The sequence below is a fragment of the Sus scrofa genome, chromosome 10, assembly GCF_054392235.1.
Source record: "Sus scrofa isolate SSC_HxYL_T2T_F1_AM1 chromosome 10, Sscrofa_HxYL_maternal_Yorkshire_Landrace_v2.0, whole genome shotgun sequence".
Taxonomy (NCBI): domain Eukaryota; kingdom Metazoa; phylum Chordata; class Mammalia; order Artiodactyla; family Suidae; genus Sus; species Sus scrofa.
The window spans coordinates 14,305,942-14,331,676 of NC_139392.1; the positions used below are offsets into that span (position 1 = coordinate 14,305,942).

The 25,735-nt window shown below is 43.8% G+C and overlaps 1 protein-coding gene across 5 annotated transcripts in view; it reads right to left on the reverse strand.

The window, feature by feature from the left end:
- The window catches only part of WDR64 (WD repeat domain 64), a 94,199-nt gene that overhangs the window by 37,465 nt on the left and 30,999 nt on the right, over window positions 1-25,735 (reverse strand). For 3 of the 5 annotated variants that reach the window (XM_021064368.2, XM_021064369.2, XM_084979163.1), the window contains exons 9-14: window positions 17,252-17,331; window positions 15,025-15,164; window positions 10,321-10,447; window positions 7,999-8,147; window positions 5,358-5,481; window positions 2,024-2,199 (exon numbers count right to left, since the gene is read on the reverse strand). In XM_021064368.2, the coding sequence (XP_020920027.2) occupies window positions 2,024-2,199; window positions 5,358-5,481; window positions 7,999-8,147; window positions 10,321-10,447; window positions 15,025-15,164; window positions 17,252-17,331 (796 nt within the window). Of the gene's footprint in view, window positions 1-2,023; window positions 2,200-2,795; window positions 5,126-5,357; window positions 5,482-7,998; window positions 8,148-10,320; window positions 10,448-15,024; window positions 15,165-17,251; window positions 17,332-25,735 lie in introns of those variants that run through there. The other 2 variants (XM_084979165.1, XM_084979164.1) reach the window with 2 other exon arrangements.

Genomic DNA, 25,735 nt, shown 5'->3' on the forward strand with positions numbered 1-25,735 from the left:
TGAAAGGGAATATATCTTCCTGGTTATGGTAAACCTTTGGTAAGTGCTCACTGAAAAAAATGAGTGAATGAAAGTATTCTAGAAAATGTTTGTAATACAAACCATATTTTACTTTACATAGAGAAATAATAAGTACATAATGTCAATAATAATAAATAAGTAAATAATTATCTGTTTATCTATTATTTGTATATCAATCTATCTAATATCCTTATTGTACCTCCCCCCAACATGAATAAAAATAGTCCTAAAATGCCTCATAGATTTGCTATTGTACACCTTACAAGGGGTTTCTTATATTTCTTCATTCTATCAATCCTTAGTGAGTGCCTGCTCTGGGCAGAACAAGAAAACAAAAATGAATAAGAGAGGTTTCCAGGAATCATCATGTTCAATCTATGGATTCTGGAGACTTGGGAAACCAAAATAATCAAAGTGAAAGATGCTACAGGTGAACGCAAAGCAATTTTGATGTGGGAACAGCACCATGCCACTTTTGGCATATTGTATATCAACTATCATTTAATTAAAAAGGGGGGTGTTTATAACAACAGAGTTGTCTGTTAGGAAGGGTATCCTGATGGTCAAATGCACTAAGTTAAATCAGGGAAATCAATACATTGTTGCATTTTGAGTGTATTACTAAGAAATGCCTTTCCATGGTGGCATTTTGGATTGTTCCGACAACAAAGAAAGAGTAATTGAATCAGGAAAGTTTTTCACACACACACACACACACACACACACACACACACACACACACACACACAAGAAAAGAAAAGAAGGGAGTTCCCATTATGGCTCAGCGATAACACACCCAACTAGTATCCATGAGGATGTGGGTTCAATTCCTGGCCTTGCTCAGTGGATTAAGGATCTGGTGTTGCCCTGAGCTGTGGTGTAGTTCACAGATGCGACTCGGATCCCATGTTGCTGTGGCTGTGGTGTAGGCTGGCAACTACAGCTTAATTCGACTCCTAGCCTGGGAACCTCCATAGGCTGCGAGTGCAGCCCTAAAAAGACCAAGAAAAAAAAAAAAGTAGTAGAAGAAAGTTTTCCACTATTTTTTCCAACAACAGGGCCATCAGTCATCTTAATCAATGGCACCCCAATTCAAGACTTTTTTTTCTGGTCTTAGCTTTCAGAAAGGGAATAAAGAGGACAATGAATCCTTGAGTTCTAGGCAGGGAAATATCCATCAATAAGAGCCAGGATAAATGATCTAGTTTTCATTTTATAATGATTTTAATTTTTTCCATTATAGCTGGTTTACAGTGTTCTATCAATTTTCTGCTATACAGCAAGGTGACCCAGTTACACATACATGTATGCATTCTTTTTTCTCACATTATCACGCTCCATCACAAGTGACTAGATATAGTTCCCAGTGCTATACATCAGGATCCCATTGCTTATCCATTTCAAAGCCAATAGTTTGCATCTATTAACCTAGTTTTCATATTAAATATGAAGGAGGCATTAGCATTCTTAGGTATTTTCACAGGAAAAATAAACAAATCTACCTCAATCTTCCCAAAACAACCCAAGCAGACTGCATGATTAACCCTAAAGTAAACAAAGCAATTTTGGTGACAAACTGGAAAAGTGACTTGAGCATCTCCGAATGCATTCTGGGTGACAAGGTGGGGAGGAATCATTGCTCCTTTCACCGAGTCTGCTGGGGAGCAGCTCTGCCAGTGAGTTTTCCCCAAATGAGGGTATAAACTAGGGCAGAGGTGGCAGCTGTATGTAAATTGAATCCTTTTGATACCCGCTCCAGCTTAGAGGATCCCAACCCATTCCTTTAGCAAACTCGAGATGGGCAGGATGCTGTGGCCAAGCAGCTATTCATTCTTGCTCTTTGCTTGGACCTGGATGAGGTGAACTAGGAGCATCCTAGGGAGGCTGGTGGAGAGGTACAAGCTCAGCTGGCTGTCAAGAGAGGAGTTAAATGAACAAAATCCACACTCAGTGGATTTTCCCAAGAAGAGCACCTGGAGTACGTAAAAATGGGGCTGCAAACCTGGATCATCTTGATCTTCCCACCGCACTCCAAAGCGAGGAGAAAGTACTGGTGTTTTTCCTGGGCTTTCAGGAAAATCAGGCGCCGCAGCCAGTGCTCATCGTCCTTCCAGTCTTTCCCTTCTGGCAGCACCTTCATTTCCTGCCCGCTGCCAAAGTCCCAGACTTTAACTGTTCCTGAACACACAGAGAAAAGACTGCATGGCCAAAAATCACCCATACAAAGCATGGCTTTCATCTCAGAGAAAACTGGTCTTGCTGTAAGCTTTCGGCAACAATTTATCCTACATTTATTTCCTGAGACTGACATGTGAGTCCCTCTAGCTTTGCTGTGTGCAAAATACATTTCCGTGTGCTTTTATTTGTCACAGGCTGATAAAAAATAAACAGGACCAGGAAATATCTTGAAATGTGTGACCGTTTTCTTTGAAATTCTCACTCTCTTGAGCTTGTCTTAAGTGGATCTTTTCTGCCTTTATTTTTCCAAAGCTTTCCAGATTGCTAAATACCCTCCAATATCTATCTACATCTATCATCTATAATCTGTCCTTCATCTATCTATCTGTTTATCTATTACTTGTATATCAATCTATCTAATATCATGCCACAATTACTATTACTAAGTAGAAATCACTGCAGTAGCATCACTTGTGTTAGGACCAGCTCCTCCTGAGTAATAAAATGTTTAAAAGAATCGCAGCAGGTGAGAAACAATCAGGCTTTGAGTTGATTTGTTGATTTTACATAAGAAGGAATACAAATGAGGTGTCAAGTTTCTTGTTACATTTGTTCTTTTTAATTTTGTGGTTTTTATTTTTTTCCATCATTGTTAATTTACAGTGTTCTTTCAATTTCTACTGTACAGCAAAGTGACCCATATATACATATATGCATATATATGTATATATATACATACACACAGACAATATATTCTTTTTTTCACATTCTCCTCCATCATGCTCCATCACAAGTGGAGACTAGACATAGTTCCCAGTGCTACACAGCAGGATCTCATTGCTTGTCCACTCCAAATGCAATGGTTTGCACCTACTAACCCCAGACTCCCAGTCCATCCCACTCCCTCCTCCTCCCTCTTGGCAACCACAAATCTGTTCTCCAAGTCCCTGAGTTTCTTTTCTGTGGAAAGGTTCATTTGTGCCATACATTGGATTCTAGATGTAAGGGATATCATATGGTATTTGTCTTTCTCTTTTCAACTTAGTATGAGAGTCTCTAGTTGCATCCATGTTGCTGCAAATGGCATTATTTTGTTCTTTTTTTATGGCTGAGTAGTATTCCATTGTGTATGTATACCACATCTTCCTAATCCAATCATCTATTGGTGGACATTTGGGTTGATTTCATGTCTTGGCTATTGTGAATAGTGCTGCAGTGAACATGAGAATGCATGTGTCTTTTTCAAGGAAGGGGTTGTCTGGATATATGCCCAAGAGTGGGGTTGCTGGGTCATGTGGTAGTTCTAGATTTAGTTTTCTGAGGTTCTCTGTACACTTGAAGTCATTCTTTCCTGATAGCTAACGTCGTTACTCATTTAGGAGATCCTGACGAAGGGGCCAGGGAGGATGATCGTCACTGCACTCGTTGAATGTAGGTCATTACTCAGTGCAGAGAATTATCTCCTAACGTGGGTTTTCATAGTGACCTCTGGTTTAGAATCCAGTGGACAGCCGCTCACAGCCCCTTCCTCTCCTCCCTCTACCCTAACCTTGACCCCCCTCTTCCTGCTTCTTATCCTCTAGCTTTAATCCGGCTGCACGTCCAAAGTGTTTTCGCTGTGTTGTCTTCCTTCCCTTTTGCCAAGTTCCGTCCCTCAGCAATATGCACGGTCCTGTCACTGGGGTGGTTTGGTTTTTTTTAATTTTTTTTTAACTACTGACGTCTTTACAAACACTGATTAAATTCTCCCTACAGTCCCATCACAGTGTCGGCTGAAGGGGATGAAAAGTGAGCAGGCGCCGTTCCTGCCCGCAGGGACTTTTCGGTCTTGTGGGAAGTCATATAAACAGTTCAAAGAAGCCATCAGGCTCTCACTCATCCCTGGGGGTGTGACCACTGTCTCCCCGCCCAGAATTCCTGCTACCTTAGGACTTCGGCAGTAAGCTTTAGAGGGACAGACAGCAGGGACGGTACTGCTCAGCTCTTCCCAGGGGCTGGGTGGGCAAGATAGGGAGGGAACTGCTAGCCTGTGGGTGCAGCTGCTCTGACAGCCAGAGAACCCTACTTTTCAGGGTGTCCTAGACCCAGCATCTTCACCAATTAATGTATGTACCTCTGAGGAGGACAAGCTGTCCATATTTAAAAGAACTCTGGACTCGAGCACTAACAAAGTGAAGAATGACTCGCTTGCATGAAAGTAACACTGTCTCTGTCACCTCTATGAATTCTTAACACCAACGTCGGGCAATGGTTATGCGCATTGCTCAGAAGTTCCAATTTTCATACGTATGCAGGATGCACCTACAGAGTGGTAAGACTTCTATCTTAGGAACTGTCCCACATGAAGAGCTGTTGCATTTCTTTTCATCCCATCAACTCTGTATTCATGCTTTTATGTCATGTGTATGGTTATCTGCTCACACTTTAAAAACTCAGACTTTCGTATCAGGATAGTCACTCAATCCAACCCCTGGCTTACAAGAATAAATATATTCCAAGTACAGATACAGATGGTCGTATCATCTAGGTAAAGCAGCTCTTCATGGGAGTTCAGAACCAGGTGAGGTGCAGGAAGAGGCAGGCTGTAGCACTCTGGTCCCAGCAAGTTCTGTGTGGTTCCTTATGGCACGAAGAGCATCAAATGACACAGCACAACTGGAGCACGACATCCGAGGTGTGACATGCCACATGCCCTGGAGGGTCTTAGACTTACAAACAAGCCCAGCATGGAATTCTAGATGTGATATAGCAACGCTGAATGGATACTTTGTCTGGTTCTGTATTCAGTAAATACATCATCAGCAAACACGAAACCAAATGTCTCTTTGCTGATGGTACCCAAACACGACGGAACAGAATGAGTCAGTGCAGCATGGATAAGTCCCAGTCAAAACGGCTGGGATGGTATATGGGAAAGACTCTGAAACTGAAAAGCAATGTATTAGTGCGATCTAAGGTACTGATTCTTCTGAATGACACTATCAGGACATAACGCCCATTAGAGAAGAGCGTATCACTGTGAACAGGCACAGCACTCTCACTGGCATGTTCCAGCCTGGTTCATGCCTCCCCTCTAACCCAACCACTGGTTCTGAGCATCTAGAACAAATTCCCAGGACACTAAAGTGGGGAAGACCACGTTCCGATTTTAGTCTCACCATTACGTGCTCCTGTGGCAAAAAGAAACCCACTCTCATCGAGGGCTGCGGAAGTCAGCTCAACATTGAAGCCATGCGGGTCTAAAATCTGGTATATTTGGAGGCCAGTCTCGAGTTCCCATACCTACAAAAACAAAAAACCCCAAACAATCAAATGATCCATAAGCCCTTCGGTTTTCATCAATTTTACAATATTCAAAATAGCCTCAAAATTGGTACAATGCACATCTAATACTTTTCCTAACATTCTGCTGTGAACGTTGGTTTGATCAAAGAAACGTCTAAAAGAAGCAGTGCTGTCTAATAGCTACGGTGTGATCTTAGGTACCGCAGGTAGGTGGGCTGAGCTGAGCAGTGATGCTTCCAGGCAGCCCTGGCTGTTGGGGGAGCCGTCAACTTCTCCTGTAAGCATGAAGCAAGATTAGCAGAAAGACAGAAGTGGAACAGTTACGAGTTCAGCCGACAAAGAAATCATCTTGAATTGATTCTCTGTTGAAAATCACCCACAGTAGCTAGGGGGTCACGGGGCAGGATGTGTGGTTAACGGCATGAAATCTGAGGGAGCACTGAGGAAAGAGCTCACAGGTATTTCCAAGGAGCATTCTGACTGGGGACCCGGGCCAACTCTTGAGAGAGAAAAAAGGGAAGGCAGCCGGGGACGCCAAGATTTCAGAGAAGGTTGTGTCTGTGATCAGACTGGGGTGTCATCAGAAAATCTCAAAACACGTCAAGGCTCATCACTGCCCCTGGAAATGCAGCAGAAGCTTTAGACCTGCAGGCTTTTGTCTGACCCTTTGCGTCCTTATGGACGTGCCGATGTTACGTGTGTATCAGACTGCCGGTAAGAAACAAAACCAAGCTGGCGAGACAGGATAGTGGAACTCCAGGGATCTGGGGACAGGAGCAGCATCCTCAAACGGCCAGAGCCAGGAATGTTCCCTATTCCTCCAGGAAAATGAAAGTGAATGTCGGTTGTTGTAGCTGGATTGGAGGAGGCAAGGGGGAGAAGATGGACTGACGTCGTGAGTGGTCTGGAGACCAGGGAACAAAGGGCCACGACCGAGCAGCGGCCCAGCCGAGCGCCGAATGAAGCCAGTCTCACCCTAAGCCCCTGCTTTCACCCTCTTCGTGCCCCCCCGGGTATAGACAAGGTCCTGAAGGGACAAAGACGAATGAGGGCCACTTTGTGAAGGGGCCTCAGAGTCCACCTGTTTCCTGGCCCAAGTTATAACCCCTCTCCAGCCAATCAGGTATGAAACCTCACCAGATGTTTTCCTTTCATCTTCTCCCCTTGCAGGGAAGACACTTTCCCCTAAGGGGTCAGCATTTTATGAAAACAGACAGGTTTTAGTTTTCATTTCCCTCTGCTTATTCTGTCAACTTATCAGAAACGTGACAATTAAACGAACTTAGGAGATTTGGGGCTGATAAAATCTCCAGCAGACGAGCACAGAAGCGCACAGATTGAGAGGGCATCTGCACGGTCCCCAGAGGAACTGGTTCGACCGCTCGTGGGTCTCCTTTGGGAGCAGGCACGAAATAAAAGCCTAAGCATTCGAAGCAAACACGGCCGGCCGGCCACTGCTAGATGGTTTCAGTGTCAGGAGGATGAAGTACCCCAGTCTCCAGGGGACACGGGAATGACAGGCCCAGAGGACGGCAGAGGAGAGGGCGTGGGCATTCACCTCCCACAAACCTGGGTTCGTATCCCAGCCACGACGCTTTCTAGCTGGGTGAACCGGGGCAAGCTCCCCCATCTCCGAGTCTCAGTTTCCACATCTTTGGGATGGAACTCGGTATCCGTCCCCGAGAACTAGTGTGAGGGTTAAGCAGGACTGTGGATTTAAGGGGTTAGGGGGTTATGGGGGTTATGAGGTTGTGGGTTATAGAGGTCATGGGGTTATAGGGGTTATGGGGTTATAGGGGTTATGGGGTTATGGGGCTATAGGGCTTATGGGGGTTATGAGGTTATAGGGGTTGTGGGATTATGGGGTTATAGAGGTCATGGGGTTATAGGGGTTATGGGGTTATAGGGGTTATGGGGGTTATGGGGTTATGGGGGTTATGGGGGTTATGGGGTTATAGGGGTTATGGGGCTATAGGGCTTATGGGAGTTATAGGGCTTATGGGGTTATGGGGCTTATGGGGTTGTAGGGTTATAGGGGTTGTGGGGTTATAGGGGTTTTAGAGGTTATAGGGTTATAGGGGTTATGGGGGTTATGGGGTTAGAGTAAACAGCTGTACATTTCCTTCCCTTATTTCCTAACATTCTCTCCTTCCCATAGCTCAGTTTAAAATTTGTATATATATATGTACATAAATATATATATATAGTGTGTGTGTGCACACACGCACACACACACACCCCTAGTTTTTTCTCCTTGACCTATTTCCCTTAAAACTCCTATTGTGGTGATAAGGACTAGCTTCATTATTTAATGGGGCATGTAGCATAACAGCAAGCAGTCCGAATTAGCTCAAAATGCTTGTTTTTCACATGTTCCTCAAAGCTTACAAACGTCTCTAATGTAGGTCCCGTCAGAAGTGCCACTACCTTTATCGAATCACTCAAAGACTTACCTATAAGAAGAGAAAATTCTGCCTTTTTGCCTTTTCCTTCCTGAGGAATCAAGGTACGCACCTTAATTACGGACTCAGAGCAGACAGTGAGCACCTGGTGAAAATGCTGGTTGTACAGCATGGCGTTGACTTCTCGTTCATGCGTGTGAGGAACCTGTTTTGTATCCTGGATCATCCTCGTCAGAGGGTACATGTCCACAACGCTGGATCCTGGAACAGAAACAAGACTCTCAGGGACACCAACCTCAGAAGAGGTGAATTACACAGGCTTTTACTCCACCAGGTGTGTCTGAAATGTCTGATCAGTGAGATTATCAATAGCAGTGAGATGATTCGATGCCTAGGAAATTTCATGGGGTGAAAATATACTCCTTTATTCAAAAATATTTTGACAAAGAAAGCCGGGAGGATTCAGCCAGAGAAAAGCACTCATTCGGGGCTTCCTTAATTTTCAAGCATAGGGCATTTGGACTTTGTTGATATTTTCTTCTCAGTGATCCCAATTTTTCCCTTCTTTAGAGTGCCTGCCACACGCCTCTTCATCATGTACAGCAGCAACCGTGATGCTCAGCCTTCTGCTGAGGGACAGCTCCCATTTAGCGACCAGGATATGGTGTTAGAAAGCTGGTTTTTTTGTTTGTTTGTTTGTTTGTTTGTTTTTTGCTATTTCTTGGGCCGCTCCCGCGGCATATGGAGGTTCCCAGGCTAGGGGTCCAATCGGAGCTGTAGCCACCGGCCTACGCCAGAGCCACAGCAACGCGGGATCCGAGCCTCGTCTGCAACCTACACCCCAGCTCACGGCAACGCCGGATCGTTAACCCACTGAGCAAGGGCAGGGACCGAACCCGCAACCTCATGGTTCCTAGTCGGATTCGTTAACCACTGCGCCACGACGGGAACTCCAGAAAGCTGTTTTAACCAGCGAATGAACAATAATTCCTTCCTCAAGTGGTGGCGGAGTGCAGACCCAATGAAATAAAGTCCATGAAAGAAAGCCCTTTGTGAAAGAACTAATCGAAAGATAGTTGTCTTACTAGGGTAGCACTAACAACAACGCTGAGCTGGTGACAGGGCTGCTGTCACTGAGGTTTAGACGATGACTGCGGCTGCTTCATCCGAATGAGCGCACAAGTGAAAGTCGCAGCGCGCTTCCTGCGATTCTGATGTCAGGTTGATGGCTGCGGTCCATGGATGGATGTTAGTGACTAACCACCACACAGAGTGTTCTAGATTTTTGTCAGCAGAGTACTGTCAGGATTACATAAAATTGGAAAGAAATTCTGATTTTCTGATGATTTTTCATGGCGCTTTTTTGGTTCGTTTGCCTGGATACTTGACTTTTAAGTTACTCTGATGCTAAATGGGATGGAAATGCCGAGGCCAGCACTCACACGTGTGTCGGGACACTAAGAGAAAATCCGCTCGTGGACATTCTTTTGTAAATTTTACAGGAAGCAGGATAGAGGAAGGTGCTTACAACTGGAATTAAGTTCTGTTTTACAAGGCGGAAAATTACTTACCAAGCATGAAGTGTTCGTTCATTTTTAATCCAGAACAACAACAAAACACCCAATGTTAAAAATAAAGTAATTATATTTCTCCACCAGCAGAGATAGCACCAATCATTTCTCTGCCCTAATTAATGCCACAGAACTCAGAACAGGTGGTCAGTGGGCAAATGCTTAGGAAAGGCATTCTGGGTTGGCGTTCCAGAGGAATAATTACCCTTAAGATCCTTCCTTTCTTCTCAAGCTTCTTCTGAGGGCATGGACGTGAAGAGTCTTCAATGTCAATGTCTAATGGGGTCTTTTGTCTCTTTAGTAAGAACCTGTTTCTAAGGGGCAGCAGGAAAACCAATCTATTGGCCTCGGGGCTGGGGCAGGGGGTCTGCCATTCAGGATTCTGTCCTCTCTCTCCATTGCGGTTTGTCTAGCAGCAAAGGCAGGTGGAAGGGGTGGTACCTTCCTTGCTGAGTAACTGTCTCGGCATCAGAATGTATGGGGCCAAACTGCCTCTCTGAAGAAAAGGGAGAGGACGCAGCCTGCCCGTGCTGCCGCTCTGGGATGGCTCATGTCCCTGCTCCCAGCAGTCAAAACGGAGCTGGATTTGCTCTCCTTGCAGCAGCTCACATCTCACTTCTCTGCTTAACCCCCACCCCCCCACAACTCCTCACACCCTAGGTTTAAGGCTTAGAAAGATAGGAAGGAACAGAACTGAATTCGGCCCTCTATTGTGAAGAATCACAGTTCATAAGTTCCTCATCTGGTTTTGTTTCTCTTCTAGCCAGTGAGCAAGTGCTAGTTTTTTGGTTTTTTTTTTTCCTTTAAAAAAAGGTCAAAAATCAAGATAGGAGTTTTGTTGGCCATTGGTTGGGTTCACCTGCCTGTAATGAGCATGCCGTGGTTGGAATCAAATACCATCGAGTAAATCTGCATGTCTCCTGGTCCTCCCTGGCTGTCGTGGAAGACCTGCAGCAGTGACAGGGTCTGCATGTCCCACACCCTGAAAACCTGGGGGATGAAGAACACAGGTCACCACTGCTCCACCTTCATTCCCCACTCAAAGCTATTTTGTTGAAGCATTTTCAGAGTCTGCAAAATGCTCTTAAAAACTTAGAGCAAAGTGTGGTTTATGGGATGAGCTAAACTTTCATTTAGTGTGTGGTTCACTCATTATTCCTTAATATCATGTAGGAAACTGGATTTTTCTATCCTTCCAGAAAGGAGGGAAAGACATGGTATTTATTATCCTTTAAGAATTTTGAGGGGAGTTCCCGTGGTGGCGCAGTGGTTAACGAACCCAACTGAGAACCATGAGGTTGTGGGTTTGATTCCTGGCCTTGCTCAGTGGGTTAAGGATCTGGCGTTGCGGTGAGCTGTGGTGTAGGTTGCAGACGTGGCTCGGATCCCGTGTTGCTGTGGCTCTGGCGTAGGCCAGTGGCTACGGCTCTGATTAGACCCCTAGCCTGGGAATCTCCACATGCCACGGGAGAGGCCCTAGAAAAGGCAAAAAGATTAAAAAAAAAAAAAAAAAAAGAATTTTGAGGACTAGTAAAGGACTGGTCACAACAATTAACAGGTCAGCTGAAGCCACATTTCTTTTTACATGTGGATTAGAAAAATGGGGGGAAGGGTTTCAAATTGCTCTTTCATGACTTAAGAAGATGGGGACATCTTACTAAATGAGGTTTCTAAGAACTTCCCCCTTTTCCTGCCCAGGGGTGTAAGAATCACTGTACACACCAGCCAGAATGGCCATCTTTAACCAGTCAACAAATAACAAATGCTGAAGACAGTGTGGAGAAAAGGGAACCCTCCTCCACTGTTGGTGGGAATGTGGCTTGGTGCAACCACTATGGAAAACAGTACAGAAAACTAAATATAAAACTACCATATGATCCAGCAATCCCCCACCTGGGTATATATCAAGACAAAACTATAACTCAAAAAGATACATGCATGTTCATAGCAACACTATTCACAATAGCCAAGACATGGAAACAACCTAAATGTTCATCAATAGATGAATGGATTAAGAAAAGGAGGTACGAATAAGCAATGGAATACTACTCAGTCAGAAAAAAGAACAAAATAAGGCCATTTGCAGTCACATGGATGGAACTAAAGATTCTCATCCTAAGTGAAGTAAATCAGAAAGAGAAAGACAAATACCTATGATATCACTTATATGTGGAATCTAAAATACGGCACAAATGAACCTATCTACAAAACAGAAACAGACTCACAGACATGGAGAACAAACTTGTGGTTGCCTTGGGGTGGGATGGATGGGGAGTTTGCAGTTGGTAGATGCAAACTATTACATTTAAAGCAATGAGGTCCTACTGTAAAGCACAGGGAACTATATCCAATCTTGGGTTAGAACATGAAGGAAGATATATGAAGAGAAAGACATATTAAGAGAAAAAGAATGTATGCATATGTATGACTGGGTCACTGCTCTGTACAGCAGAAACTGGCACAACATTGTAAATCAACTACACTTTAATAAAAAAAAAAAAAAAAAACACAAAAATCAGGAGTTCCTGTCGTGGTGCAGTGGTTAGCGAATCCGACTAGGAACCATGAGGTTGCGGGTTCGATCCCTGCCCTTGCTCAGTGGGTTAACGATCCGGCGTTGCCGTGAGCTGTGGTGTAGGTTGCAGACGCGGCTCGGATCCTGCGTTGCTGTGGCTGTGGCTGTGGCTGGCGGCTACAGCTCCGATTCGACCCCTAGCCTGGGAACCTCCATATGCCGCGGGAGCGGCCCAAGAAATGGCAAAAAGACAATAAATAAATAAATATAGTAATAATAGTGAAAAAGTTTGAACTATTGCAAGAATTACCAAAATGTGACATAGAGACAGAAAGTGAGTAAATACAGATAGACTTGCTCATCTCAGGGTTGCTGCAAAGCTTTGGCTTGTAAAAAAACTCACTATCTGTGAAGCGCAATAAAGCAAAGCACAATAACATGAGGTCTGTCTGTAGTCTATTATCTTCCTCAACTGTCTCAAATTATTCACCCAAGGGTACGCCCTGTAACCATTAGAGCCAGAACTTCAATTTAACTTTACCCAATGTTAGAGGCCATGCCTTAAGCCATGTACCTGGAGGTGAGACAGTAGCAAAATCTTCATTCAGGACAATGTCTTAGGCGTAGTCGTGAGTAAGATGAAGTCCAGCCAAACTGAAGGCGAGAGAGGCCACCTGCCTGGCTTGTTCTGAGTTCTCTACCTGGCACCTGGTTTCAGGACATCACCTCTTGCTCTTAGACACGCCCACACCCCAAAGTTTTGCCTTTTCTCGGGTCTCTTCCGATCACTTCCAATGTGAAAATTTAAGAAAAATAGCAACGTCTTTTTTTTCTTTTTAGGGCTACACCCAAGGAATATGAAAGTTTCCAGGCTAGGGGTCAAATCAGAGCTGCAGCTGCCAGTCTACACCACAGCCACAGCAATGCCAGATCCTAGCCACACGTGCGACCTACACCACAGCTCACGGCAACGCTGCATCCTTACACCACTGAGGGAACCTCCATATGCTGCGGGTACGGCCCTAAAAAGACAAAAAAAAAAAAAAAAAAAATAGATCTGAGTAAAAGAAAGGAAAAGAAAAACACACAAGGGAAAAAAAAATAATCCATCCACAATCTTGCTACCCAGATAATCCCTAACATCTTGCTGGTAATCATTGTTGATAATATATGATAGTGAGATATGTATCTTTTCTTTTTCTTTTTAAGTCCATACAGAAGCTCCCAGGCTCCGTGTCAAATTGGAGCTGCAGCTGAGATCCACGCCACTGTCACGAATCAAAGCCACATCTGCGACCTACACTGCGGCTTGCAGCAGCGCCAAGTCCTTAACCCACTGAGCACCAGGGGTTGAACCCACATGCTCACAGAGACTACACCAGGCGCTTAACCCCCTGAGCTATGATGGGAACTCTGACAAATATATATCTTAAAATGGGTTAATATGTACTGTTTTGTTATATTTTACATATTATCTACATATTTTTGTATCAGTATTCATATATATATAATGGTGAAAGTCTATATAACAATTTTATCACATAAAAGGATAGATCATAAATTATTAATTTGGGGGGGAGGAGGAATTAAAGGAAAGTGGTCAAATGGTACAACCTTCCTGTTAGAGGATAAAAGGTACTACAGATGTGATGACTACAGCTGTATGGTTACGAGGAAGGTGCTGAGATTACATCCTAAGAGTTCTCATTGCAAGTTTTTAAAAAGCATTTTTTTCATTTCATTTTTTTTTTTTATCCATAGTGGATGACGTGCGTTCACCAAAGCTATTGCCGTCATCATTTCATGATGTATGCAGGTCAGATTGTTGTACTGTACACCTTAAATCTGATCTTGTATGTCCATCATATCTCAGCAAAACTGGGGGAAAATAAATAAATTCCCAAGTAAATCCTTATTTTTACACACTGGATTTCTCACTCCCTTTCGCTTCCCTTTTCTCTCTCTTTTTTTCCTTTCCCTTTTCTTTCTTTTTTTCTTTTTCGTCTTTTTTTGTCTTTTTAGGACCACACCCACAGCATATGGAAGTTCCCAGGCTAAGAGTCTAACCGGAGCTACAGCTGCCGGCCTACACCACAGCCACAGCAACGTGAGATCCGAGCCCCATCTGTGACCTACACCACAGCTCATGGCAACGCTGGATCCTTAACCCACTGAGCAAGGCCAGGGATCGAAACTGCGTCCTCATGGATGCTGGTCAGATGTGTTAACTGCTGAGCCATGATGGGAACTCCAGAAATTTATTTTTATAAATTGCTATTATAACCAGCCACCTTACTGAATTTGTCTGTTCTAAAAATGTTAAGTGGATTTTATTGAATTTTTCCAGCAATCATATTATTTTCAAATATAATAATGCAGCCTCCTCATTCTCGTATTTATAAATCATTTTTTCCTGTCTTATTGCATTGCTTAGAACATTAAAAAACTGGGTGGTAGTAGCAAATACCGAAATACTTTATTTTTTCTTTTAAACTTTTTTTTACAATGTTGTGCTAGCTTCTGGTGTACAGAATAGTGATTCAGTTTTACACACACACACATACACACACACACACGTTCTTCTTCATATTCTCCCCATACGGTGTATTACGGGATATTGAATTTGGTATCCTGTGTGCCTCAGGACTTTGGCGTTTATTTTATGTGTAGCGTTTGTGTCCGCTCATCCCAAACCTTGAATTTAGCCCTCCCCATCCCTTTGCCCCTTTGGTAACCATACGTTTGTTTTCTGTCTGGAAATCCTTAATTTTTTTGTCTTTAGTGGTGATGGGGGGGCCTTCTCGAGTTTTACTGCTGATGACAATGGCTCTCTTCCCAGTGTCGTATTCCTTCCACCCTTGTCTTCAAATGTGTTCTATCTGACAATGAAACCATACAGACAGTGCCTTATCACTTCCTTCTGCACATCGACAGGTTTTTCTCTGTGACTCTCAGCCATTTCTATAACAAATTGTATGTATCCTAGATTTTCCAAGAGTTGATTTAAGGGAAGGAATTTTTTCTGTGTCGCTGTTGTTGTTTCCTTTGTTACCTTTGCAGAAGAGAGGCTGATGACATGCTGGTCTTTCTCGTTTGTCACGATCTCCATGACACTGAACATGTGCCCCACGAGCTTCCCCACCGGCTTGGTGCTGATATTGGGGTGCCACAAGCGGAGCACTTTATCATCTCCTGAAAGAAGGACACGAACGGGAGCATCAGGCATTTGCTCAGGAATCAAGGAGGTCAGAGTTTAGAGTTCCTCTCACCCTTAATCATACACTTACCTTTCTCCTAATAGCAAATCGCAGTCTGTTTCTTCCAGGATGCTGTCTGTGATCAGCTTCCGAGGAGGCTACCTTATTTTGGATCTGCTTCTTCCCAAGATTGTTTTTGTTTTTATCTTTTGTCCTTTTAGGGCTGCGCTCACGGCATACGGAGGTTCCCAGGCTAGGAGTCTAATCAGAGCTGCAGCTACAGGCCTGCACCACAGCTGCAGCAACACCAGATCCAAGCCACGTCTGCCACCTACACCACAGCTCACAGCAACGGCAGATCCTTAACCCACTGAGCAAGGCCAGGGATTGAACCCGCAACCTCATGGTTCGTAGTCGGATTCGTTTCCGCTGCACCATAAAGGGAACTCCAAGATTGTTTTATAATAATTGTATTCACACGTATAAATGTGAATTCTCATTAATATTTTGTGGATCCTCTTCTTGATTGAATACTTTCCTAGTCATTCATGCATTAATGACTTACTATTTATACTTTACTTCCTCAAAGCACTTAGGCAGCTGTTCTTTTGTTTTCACATTCTTAAATTCGCAAACATTTTAATAACAAAAGGAATCAAAGAAAGTGGAACACTGCATATAGTCTTTACCACTATAATAAATTGACTGTTTCCATTTTTTCATCTTCCTTTTTCAGCACGTACCCACAAATATACCAAATTTATATATAGTTACTATCTTGGCATAGATCCTACATTCTTAACTGTTAAAATCACACAGGTACTAAAATAAAATAAAGTAAATGAAATAAAAGCACACAGGAAGAGATGTGAGCATTATAGAAGGGTATAATTATTATAACAATGTCTTCTGTCCCCTTATAGTCCCTAGTTCCACTTTCTATAGGTTGTCACAGTTAACTTCTTTTTCTTACAAATAGACTTTTTATTTTCACAGTTAAGAATAACATTTTTCCATTTATATTTACTGGAATTATTTTTAGGAATCACTATCACTAATTTTTATCTTTGATACACACAAAATATATTGTAAATGTTGCTCCAATACAAAAATCACTGTTTTCAAACATATTTTTAAGAGTTCCCATTGTGGCTCAGCAGTAACAAGCCTGCCTAATCCATGAGGACACAGGTTTGATCTCTGGCCTCACTTGCTCAGTGGGTTAAGGATCCAGGGTTGCCACAAGCTGTGGTGCAGGTCACAAATGCAGCTTGGAGTCTAATTTGACCCCTAGCCTGGGAACTTCCATTATGCTATGTGTATGCCCCTAAAAAGACCCCCCCAAAAGATATTTTTATCATGAAATTGCAGCATACTTGGTCTGCTTCTCTGTTAAAGCTAAAGCATTGGCTCTTGAGATTTTTGTCAGAGACCCCTTTGAGGATTTAATAAAGTTTGGGACTTTCTGTCCAGAAAAATGCACAGATTCCCACAGTTTCAGGGTCTGCCGGAATCCCTTCAAGGCCCCACATGGGCCCCTGGCCAGGAATTCATGCTCTCACACCCTGAAGCAAGTTCCAGAGAGAACAGAGATCTAAAGGGAGGGCGTTCCCGTTCTGGCACAGCGGAAACGAGCCTGACTAGGAACTCAGGCCTCGCTCAGTGGATTAGGGATTTGGCGTTGCTGTGAGCTGTGGTGTAGGTTGCAGATGCAGCTCGGATCTGGCGTAGCTGTGGCTGCTGCTGTGGCCAGCAGCTGCAGCTCTGATTTGATCCCACCTGGGAAATTCCATATGCCACATATGCGGCCCTAAAAAGCAAAAAAAAAAAAAAAAAAAAAAAAAAAATCTAAAGGTAAAATTTATATTGGTTTATATTGGTTTAGCATTTTACCTTTACATTTTTTTTTTCATATATTCTCAGGCTGGAGGTGTCCTTTCTACGTGTACCCCCAAATCAAAAAGCTGCAAAGGAAAAGATGGACAGATGCGAATCCATACAAACTTAGCAATTCTCTAACTGCGCTAATTAAGGACAGTTTGCAAAGGAGGCCACCTCTGTGCAACTCGAAGGGTCTCTTACCTCCAGTGACGATCACGTTCGCTTTCACACAGTAACAAAAAGTGTTTGCTCCTCTCGGCATGGAAAACTCTCTGACAGGCCTGGAAACACAAATTAGATGGAAAACCTCTTTATTTTCCTTATTCCTAACTTATAAATATATTATGCGCAAAAGGCTCATTTCTAGGGGGTTATGAATCCATTTACCCACAGACGATATTATAAGGAATGATGAAATTCTCACTGACCCACAGAATCTACACACTGCATGAGGTGATATTAATACAGTGTTCGCAGTGTTTCTGTTTAAGGAGAAATCCATCCCTCCACCTTGGTGCTGAGGTTGTGCTGGCGTGAAGGATGGGCACAGAGAGATGGTGTCTTAAGCCAGAACGGATATGGCTTTTGGCTAAATGAGTCTGCCTGGAGGCACCTAGGGAACTACAGAAGCATCCCAGGAAGCACGGCTTTGTTTGGGAGCGCACACTGGCAGGAATGCACTGGGACCGTCTGTCCCCTCTCTCACCACCCACATCCAGCTTGCTGCCTCAGTGATGTGACCTCTAAACAGACCTGACACCCGACAACTTCCCCTTCCCAACACGACACCTCGGTGCAACCCTCCATCCCTTCTCCCCAGAACTACTGCCTTAACGCCAATCTCTCAGCATCCACCGTTTTCCATTCCTCTTTCCCCACCCCTACTCCATATGCAGCCAGAGTGACTTTTTTTTTTTTTTTTTTTTTTTTTTCCAGGGCTGTACCCACGGCATGTGGAAGTTCCCAGGCTAGGGATCGAATCGGAGCTGCAGCTTCCAGCCTACAACACAGCCACAGCAACACCGGATCCGAGCCACATCTGTGATCTATCCCACAGCTCACGGCAACACCAGATCCTTAACCCACTAAGCGAGGCCAAGGATCAAACCCGCAGCCTCACGGAGACTGGTCGGGTTCATAACCCGCTGAGCTACAGCAGGAACTCCCTGGGGTTATCTTTGGGATAATAAGAAGGGGAAATACCCGGGGTTGCAGTTATCACCCTAAACTTCAGGTAAGAAGAAATTTTCATTATACGTGCCCAACTGTTGGATTTCAGTTAAAAGAGAAATGGATGTGAATTAAACCTAAAGTTTTTGAGCATACTTAATAGGACCCCAGCAACACTGCCTGAGTGACAGCTCTAGGTCTGGCACTGGTCTAGGGGAAACCGCAGTGAACTTGACAGCAGAGGTGACCTTGTTCATCAGTGAGGATGTGTGCAGGCTGCAGGCAGGTCGGCGAGACGGGAGAGGTGGGCCTGCGAGGAAACCACGGAGGGTGAGCTGAGAGCGCCCATCCCGTGGGAAAGGGGAGCCCGGGTCCCCAGCCAGCTGATGCTTAACAAGAGGGAAGGCAGGCTCATCCCAACCAGCCCATGCAAAGACCAGACAAATCAATGACCCTCAACGCTGCCAAACAACACAGTTTTGCAGGTTGCGTGCAGCTCGTGAGCTGCCTGTTGGCAATCTCTGAATGAGACAGTTTCTATATCTTGAAAAACATACAGGATAAAACATCAGTATTTTAGACAAAATTTCCAATTTTCATAACTGAGAATGATCATTTAGAGGAGAAAAAAATCACTCTTTTTGTTTTCGAGTTCAAGAAACACAAAGTAGTTAAGTGCTCAGTGGGGAGTTTACTAAATAGAGGAATAGATTATATTACTTCTGTGAAAAAGGATATTCCCAAAATATTTTAAAAGGCTTTTTCTTCTAAAAAACTTAAATTGGGTTTACAGTAGTGATCTGACTAGCTAGCGCAGAGGTAAACCGTAGCTCTACTTATTCAAATGACAACTTATCCACAGTTCATGAAAAAGCAGCCTAATTTGGTAACATACATCCAAAGGCAGAATTTAGACTCGTGAAAATGTTTAAATGTTCCAGATAAGAAGCAGTTTCTACTTATCTCTGGGAACTTATTTACACTTTTGCCAGTGACACACTGTGCAACTGAAGGGACTCAGGGAAATTCATACAAGCCAGTGTGCAAGACAGTGACAATGGGCCGGCAGCCCCACACTGTTGTCGAGGGTCCCTCTAGCCAGGCAGGGACGTGTGCGTTAGGTACAGCAGGTGCAGAGGCCAGGGCCCACAGTACTGGGGTGGGGAGGGGGGAGCCCTCGGAAATGTTCTAATTGTTGTTGAAATAGAGGGAAAAGGGAGATCCTGTTGTGGCTCAGTGGGTTAAGAGCCCAGCTTGTATCCATGAAGATGTGGGTTCGATCCCTGGCCTCGCTCAGTGGGTTAAGGATCCGGTGTTGCTGTGAGCTGTGGTGTAGGATGCAGACATGGCCCAGATCTGGTGTTGCTGTGGCTCTGGCATAGGCCAGCGACTACAGTTCTGATTGGACCCCTAGCCTGGGAACCTCTATATGCCACGGGTATGGTCCCAAGAAAACAAAAAGACCAATAAAAAAACAAAATAAAATAAATAAAATAAAAAATAACATGTACTGATCATGTTATGGTGGGAGGGACAGATGACGGCAAAAGCGCCCACAGCCACAGGCCGTAGCCATCAGAATTCCCCAAGGGGAAGCAGGTAATGGTCCCTGTGGGCGTATGTCACATGTCAAGCTTGTCTAAAGTGAGCCTGTGTGCTTTTGGGCCTCAGCAAGTAGCCACTGGGGAGCCAGATATATTTCCTCACTTTTGCCTCTCCTGGGACAGGTTCTTCTAGAGAAGTTTCTCCTGGAGCAGGTTCTCCCGGATCAGGCTCTCTTGGAGCAGGTTCTCCTGCAGCAGGTTCTCCTGGAGCAGGCTCTCCTGGAGCAGGTTCTCCTGGAGCAGGCTCTCCCGGAGCAGGTTCTCCTGGAGCAGGCTCTCCCGGAGCAGGTTCTCCTGGATCAGGCTCTCCTGGATCAGGCTCTCTTGGAGCAGGCTCTCCTGGATCAGGCTCTCCTGGAGCAGGTTCTCCTGGAGCAGGCTCTCCTGGAGATCTCCTGCCTTGTTTTGAGGTAGGGGAAGCTCTCTCTCAACCTCCACCCTCACCTTGGAGATGGTGGACAAAATGCCTCATCACTCCCCATAGATCCACAGCTAGGTACCTTCATCCTTCTTTTTAATTATTTTAGCATTGCTAGTTGCTTCTTCTTTGCTGGGGTGAATGAGAAGAAAAGGGTCATGGGACTGGTCTGGTTACCTTCTAATTCCATGAGAATGGTTTAGTATGTCTTTTTTTCTTTTTCTTTCTTTTCTTTTCTTTTTTTTTTTTTTTTTTTTTGGTCTTTTTGCCATTTCTAGGGCTGCTTCTGTGGCACATGGAGGTTCCCAGGCTAGGGGTCTAATTGGAGCTGTAGCCGCCAGCCTATGCCACAGCCACAGCCACAGCCACAGCAACATGGGATTCAAGCCGCGTCTGCGACCCACAGCACAGCTCACGGCAACACGGGATCCTTAACCCACTGAGCAGGGCCAGGGATTGAACCGGCAACCTCATGGTTCCTAGTCGGATTCGCCAACCACTGAGCCACGAAGGGAACTCCCTAGTATGTCTTTTTTTAAATGGAACTTTAGCTGAAATGTTAAGATAGTAGGTAGGAAAAGAACCACTTAATATCCTGTTAGCTGACTATGAATAAATCTATCAACTTTTTGCTTCAGTGTCTCAGTATGTGAAATGGGGCTCACACATACTTCACATTTAAAATTTTTTGTTTCCTTACAACACCTGCACATTAGATAAATTAATTGATTTTCCTGGCCCACATAATTAAATGGATTAGAAACAAGCAAACTGCATATTTACTTTTTTGGCCACAGCCGGGCCAGGGATTGAATCTGTCCCACAGCTATAACCAGAACCACAGCAGCGACAATGCTGGATCCTTAATTCACTGAGCCACAGGGAAACTCCTGAACCGTGTCTTTACATAAAAACTGATTTCAACTAGGAAGAATCATATACTTGATGTCAACTTGGAGAAAACCTTGAAAGATGAGCTGTTTACAGATATTTTTATATACATATTCAATGACATAGCTTCTGACAGATTTTTTTATTCTGTTGCTGGATGTAACTTCCTCTGTTACATACCAGTGTTCTAAAACATCAAACACTGTGAGAAACTTATTATGATAAGACCAACTAGTGTTTCCACAGCATGTCCATCTGAAGAGTGAAGAGAGGTTTCACTCGTGTGTTACAATGCACTGAGGTGTCTGGTTTGGTGTCTGGACCTGAGTCCAGGTCCCCCCTCCTTGGGAACAGGGTGGAGGGCCAGGGGTCAGGGAGCCCCCACCTGTAAACTCTGTCCACAGCAGCACAGCATTCGACTCATGGTGTCAAGTAAATTGTGGGCCCCTACTGTGCATTCCATAACAAGATAAAATGTAGATACCACGCAGGGCTCCCAGTGTATATGTTTGAACAACTCCTAACATCGGAAAAGGGAATATTGGCCCCTATAACTGGTTCCCAAAGGCAACCGTGCATATTTCGCTTCCTCCAGGGCCGGGGTCTTTGTTATTATTATGGACTTTGACAGCACCTAGAAATCGGTGTTCTTCAAAAAATCCAGTCTCTGTTAGAGACCTTAAATATCTATAAATGAATAATGATACTTTCCACAGTTAAAGCACCTTCACCCATTTCAGCTTATTTGAGTAGCACAAACATCCCGGGAGACAAGAAGGTGTTAGCCCCATTTAGGAATCATGTCATTGAGGTTTAAACAAGTTAAATAACACGCTCAAGACTCTTAGCCACTAAATAAGTGGCTGATGCGGCAGGAACTCATTTGCTCCCTTGTAAATGTGTTCCTTCACTTAAGATTCTCTGGCAGTGAAAAGCACAGCCACACAAACAGTCCCTCCAAACAGACCTGGCAGCCACCTGCTGCTCTATTGCTCTTTGGATGGTTTGCTTTTCAGCTCATTCAGAACTCGGATCAAAGGCTGTCTCTTCAAAGCAGCCTCTTGTGACCATCCCGTCAAAATGCTGCCTCCCCTTCACTCTTTACCCATGATCCCCCTGCAGTGCCAACACCTACTCACCTACATCTGGATTTTTATTTGATTATTTGCTTGTGATATGTCTCTCCCACTACACCATGTCTCTAGGAGAGGAGAGGGTTACTCTTTTTTTTTTTTTTTTTTTTTTTGTATACCATTATATCAATTCTTGGATCAGTTTTTGATCTATAATGGTCATACAATAATTATCATTGAGAATGAAAAAAATGAAACTTAGATACCTCTCTTCCTTTATTTCTCTCATCCAGCAGGTCATCAAGCCTTGTAGATTATGCAAGAATCTGTTCTTTTCCATCCTCATTTTCACTGGTTAAGTTCAAACTCCCACCATTTCTTTTCTGAATAATTCCCATATCCTCCCAAACCGTCTCGCTCTTCAGCCTGCCTTTCCCCAATCCATTCTCCACCTGATGCTAGGGTGACCCGTCAAAAATGTTACCACCTCTCTGTCTACAGTATGCACTGGCTTCCTGTAGCTTTCAAGTTACAATTCTAACTCGTTAGCCCAGTAGGCAGATACTTTCAGTTGGGCTTATCCAGCCTCATCTCCCCCAACTCGTCCCCTCTATTCTAATCATATTCTAATCATATTGAACCGCCGACAGTTTCTAGACAGGTGGGGGCAGTGGGAGGGATGGACTGGGGGACTGGGATTGGCACATGCACACTGAGGCGTATGGAACAACTGGCCCATGGGGACCTGCTGTGTAGCACAGAGACCCTTCTTCAGTGTCATTGGACAGTCTATGTGGGACAGGGTTCTGAGAGAGAATGGGTGTGTGTACATGTATGACTGGGTCACTTTGCTGTGCAGCAGCAATGATCACAACCTTGTCAATTAACTATACATCAAGAAAACTCTAAAAGGGATAAGAGAAGGATGTCAAATAAAGGGTATCACCTGCTGATTTGATACACACACATTGGGAAAGGATTCCCCGCTGCGTCAATGAACACTTCCATCCTCTCACATATTTACATGTATTTATTTGCTTATTTATTTAGAGGAGAACATTCTCAGTCTACCAAAAATTTTCAGTACACGATGCACTGTTCTCTATGGTCACCGTGTTTTATATCAGATCTTCAGTCCTGATTCAATTATAGGTTTTTATTTTTTAAAAACCTACATGAAAGTTTTACCCTTTTACCAAACATTCCCTGGCAACCACGGTTCTCCTCTTTCCATGAGTTCTACTTTTTTTTTTTTTTTTTGGATTTCACATAGAAGTGACACCGTGCAGAATTTGTCCTTGACTTCTTTCGCTTAGGGTGATGCCCTCCAGTTTCAACAATTTCGTTGCAAATGGCATATTTTTCTTCATTTTCTAAGGCTGAGTCATATTCCATTGTAAGTGTATTTGTGTGTGTGTGTGTTTATATATATATATATATAAACACCTCATATTTTCTTAACCCATAATATTTTTGATAGATTTATGTTCATTCTTAAGACAACGTTTAAGGAAGACTTTTTGCTTCCTGTTGCAACACGTAAGATTCTTATTTGGGTTCAGCATATTTTTTCTTTTTCTGCTTTTTTTTTCTGCTATGGGAGTTCCCATGGCTAGGGGTTGAACCGGAGCTGTGACTGCTGGCCTACACCATAGCCACAGCAACACTGGATCTGAGCCGCATCTGCGATCTACACCACAGTTAGCAGCGACACCAGATCCTCCACCCCATGTGCATGTTTTTGTGTTGACAAAAATTTTCAACTTACTTGGATAAATAGCAAGGAGTACAATGGTTGGATCATATGGCAAGAGTATTTCCAGTTTTGAGACAAACTGCCAAACTGTCTTCCAAAGTAGCTGTACCACTTTTTGCACTCCCACCAGCAGTGAATGGGGTTCTTATTGCTCCATGTTCTTGCCAGCATTTGACAGTGTCAGGGTTTTGGATTTGGGGTATTCTAATAGGTGTGTGGTGACAGCTCACTGTGGTTTTAGTTTGTGTTTCTCTAGTGATGTAGGATGTGAGACAACTTTTCATATACTTATTGACATCTGTAGAACTTCTTTGGTGATGTGTCTACTCAGGTCTTTTGCCCATTTTTTAATCAGGTTGATTGTTTTCTTACTGTGAGTTTTAAGACTTCGACTTCTTTGTATATTTTGGATAACAGTTCTTTAGCAGATCTGTCTTCCACAAATATTTTCTCCTAGCCTATGGCTCATCTTCTTGTTCTTTTGACAGTGTCTTTTTCAGAGCAGAGGTTTTAATCTAAATGAAGTTTAGTTTATCAATGATTTCTCTCATGGATTGTGCTTTTTATGTTGTATTTTATAAGTCACTGCCAAACCCAGTGTTACCTAATTTTTCTTCTAGGAGTTTCATATTTTGTATTTTGTATTTGGGTCCGGGAGGTATTTTGAGTTGCTTTTCTGTGATTGGTATAATGTCTGTGTCTAGATTGAGAGTTTTAATCAGGAATGGGTGTTGGATTTTCTTAAATGCTTTTTTCTGCATCCATTGATGTGACTGTGTGATTTTTTTCTTCTTTAGCCATTCCTAACCCCAGAAAGCTCTCTCACACCCACCTGGGACCCCTGCTCCCCCCCGCCCCCGGCATCTACTAATCTACTTCCTACTTCCATAAATTTGTCTCTTCCAGACATTTCCTATAGATAGGATGGTGCAATATGAAGTTTTTGTGCCTGACCTCTGTCATCTAGCATTATAGTGTGGAGGTTTATCCATGTTGTTAACATATATCTCAATGCATTCTTAAAAACAAAAACTAAAATACAGAAGTTGTGTTCTAGCTACGATATATCAATATATCCCTACTATATAGAAATATAACTACTAATATTTAACCAGACAGAAAACAAGACTACACACTATTCAAACACTCCTGTCTATAAGAAAGCCTTTCTGTGTACTTATTACATATGGAACATGATGGTTGTGCTACAGATACTCATTGGCTATTGGCTAGTCAGTTGACTTCTAAGAGTAATTTTTTTTTTTTTTGTCTTTTTGTCTTTTTCTAAGGCTGCACCCATGGCATATGGAGGTTCCCAGGCTGGGGGTCTAATCGGAGCCGTAGCCGCTGGCCTACACCACAGCCACAGCAACGTGGGATCAGAGCCATGTCTGCAAGCTACACTGCAGCTCACGGCAATGCCAGATCCTTAACCCACTGAGTGAGTCCAGGGATCGAACCCGAAACCTCATGGTTCCTAGTCGGATTCATTAACCACTGAGCCACGACGGGAACTCCTAAGAGTAATTTTTTTTTTTTTTTTTTTTTTTTTGTCTTTTTGCTATTTCTTTGGGCCGCTCCCGCGGCATGTGGAGGTTCCCAGGCTAGGGGTCGAATCGGAGCCGTAGCCACCGGCCTACGCCAGAGCCACAGCAACGCAAGATCCGAGCCGCGTCTGCAACCTCACGGCACAGCTCACGGCAACGCTGGATCGTTAACCCACTGAGCAAGGCCAGGGATCGAACCCGCAACCTCATGGTTCCTAGTCGGATT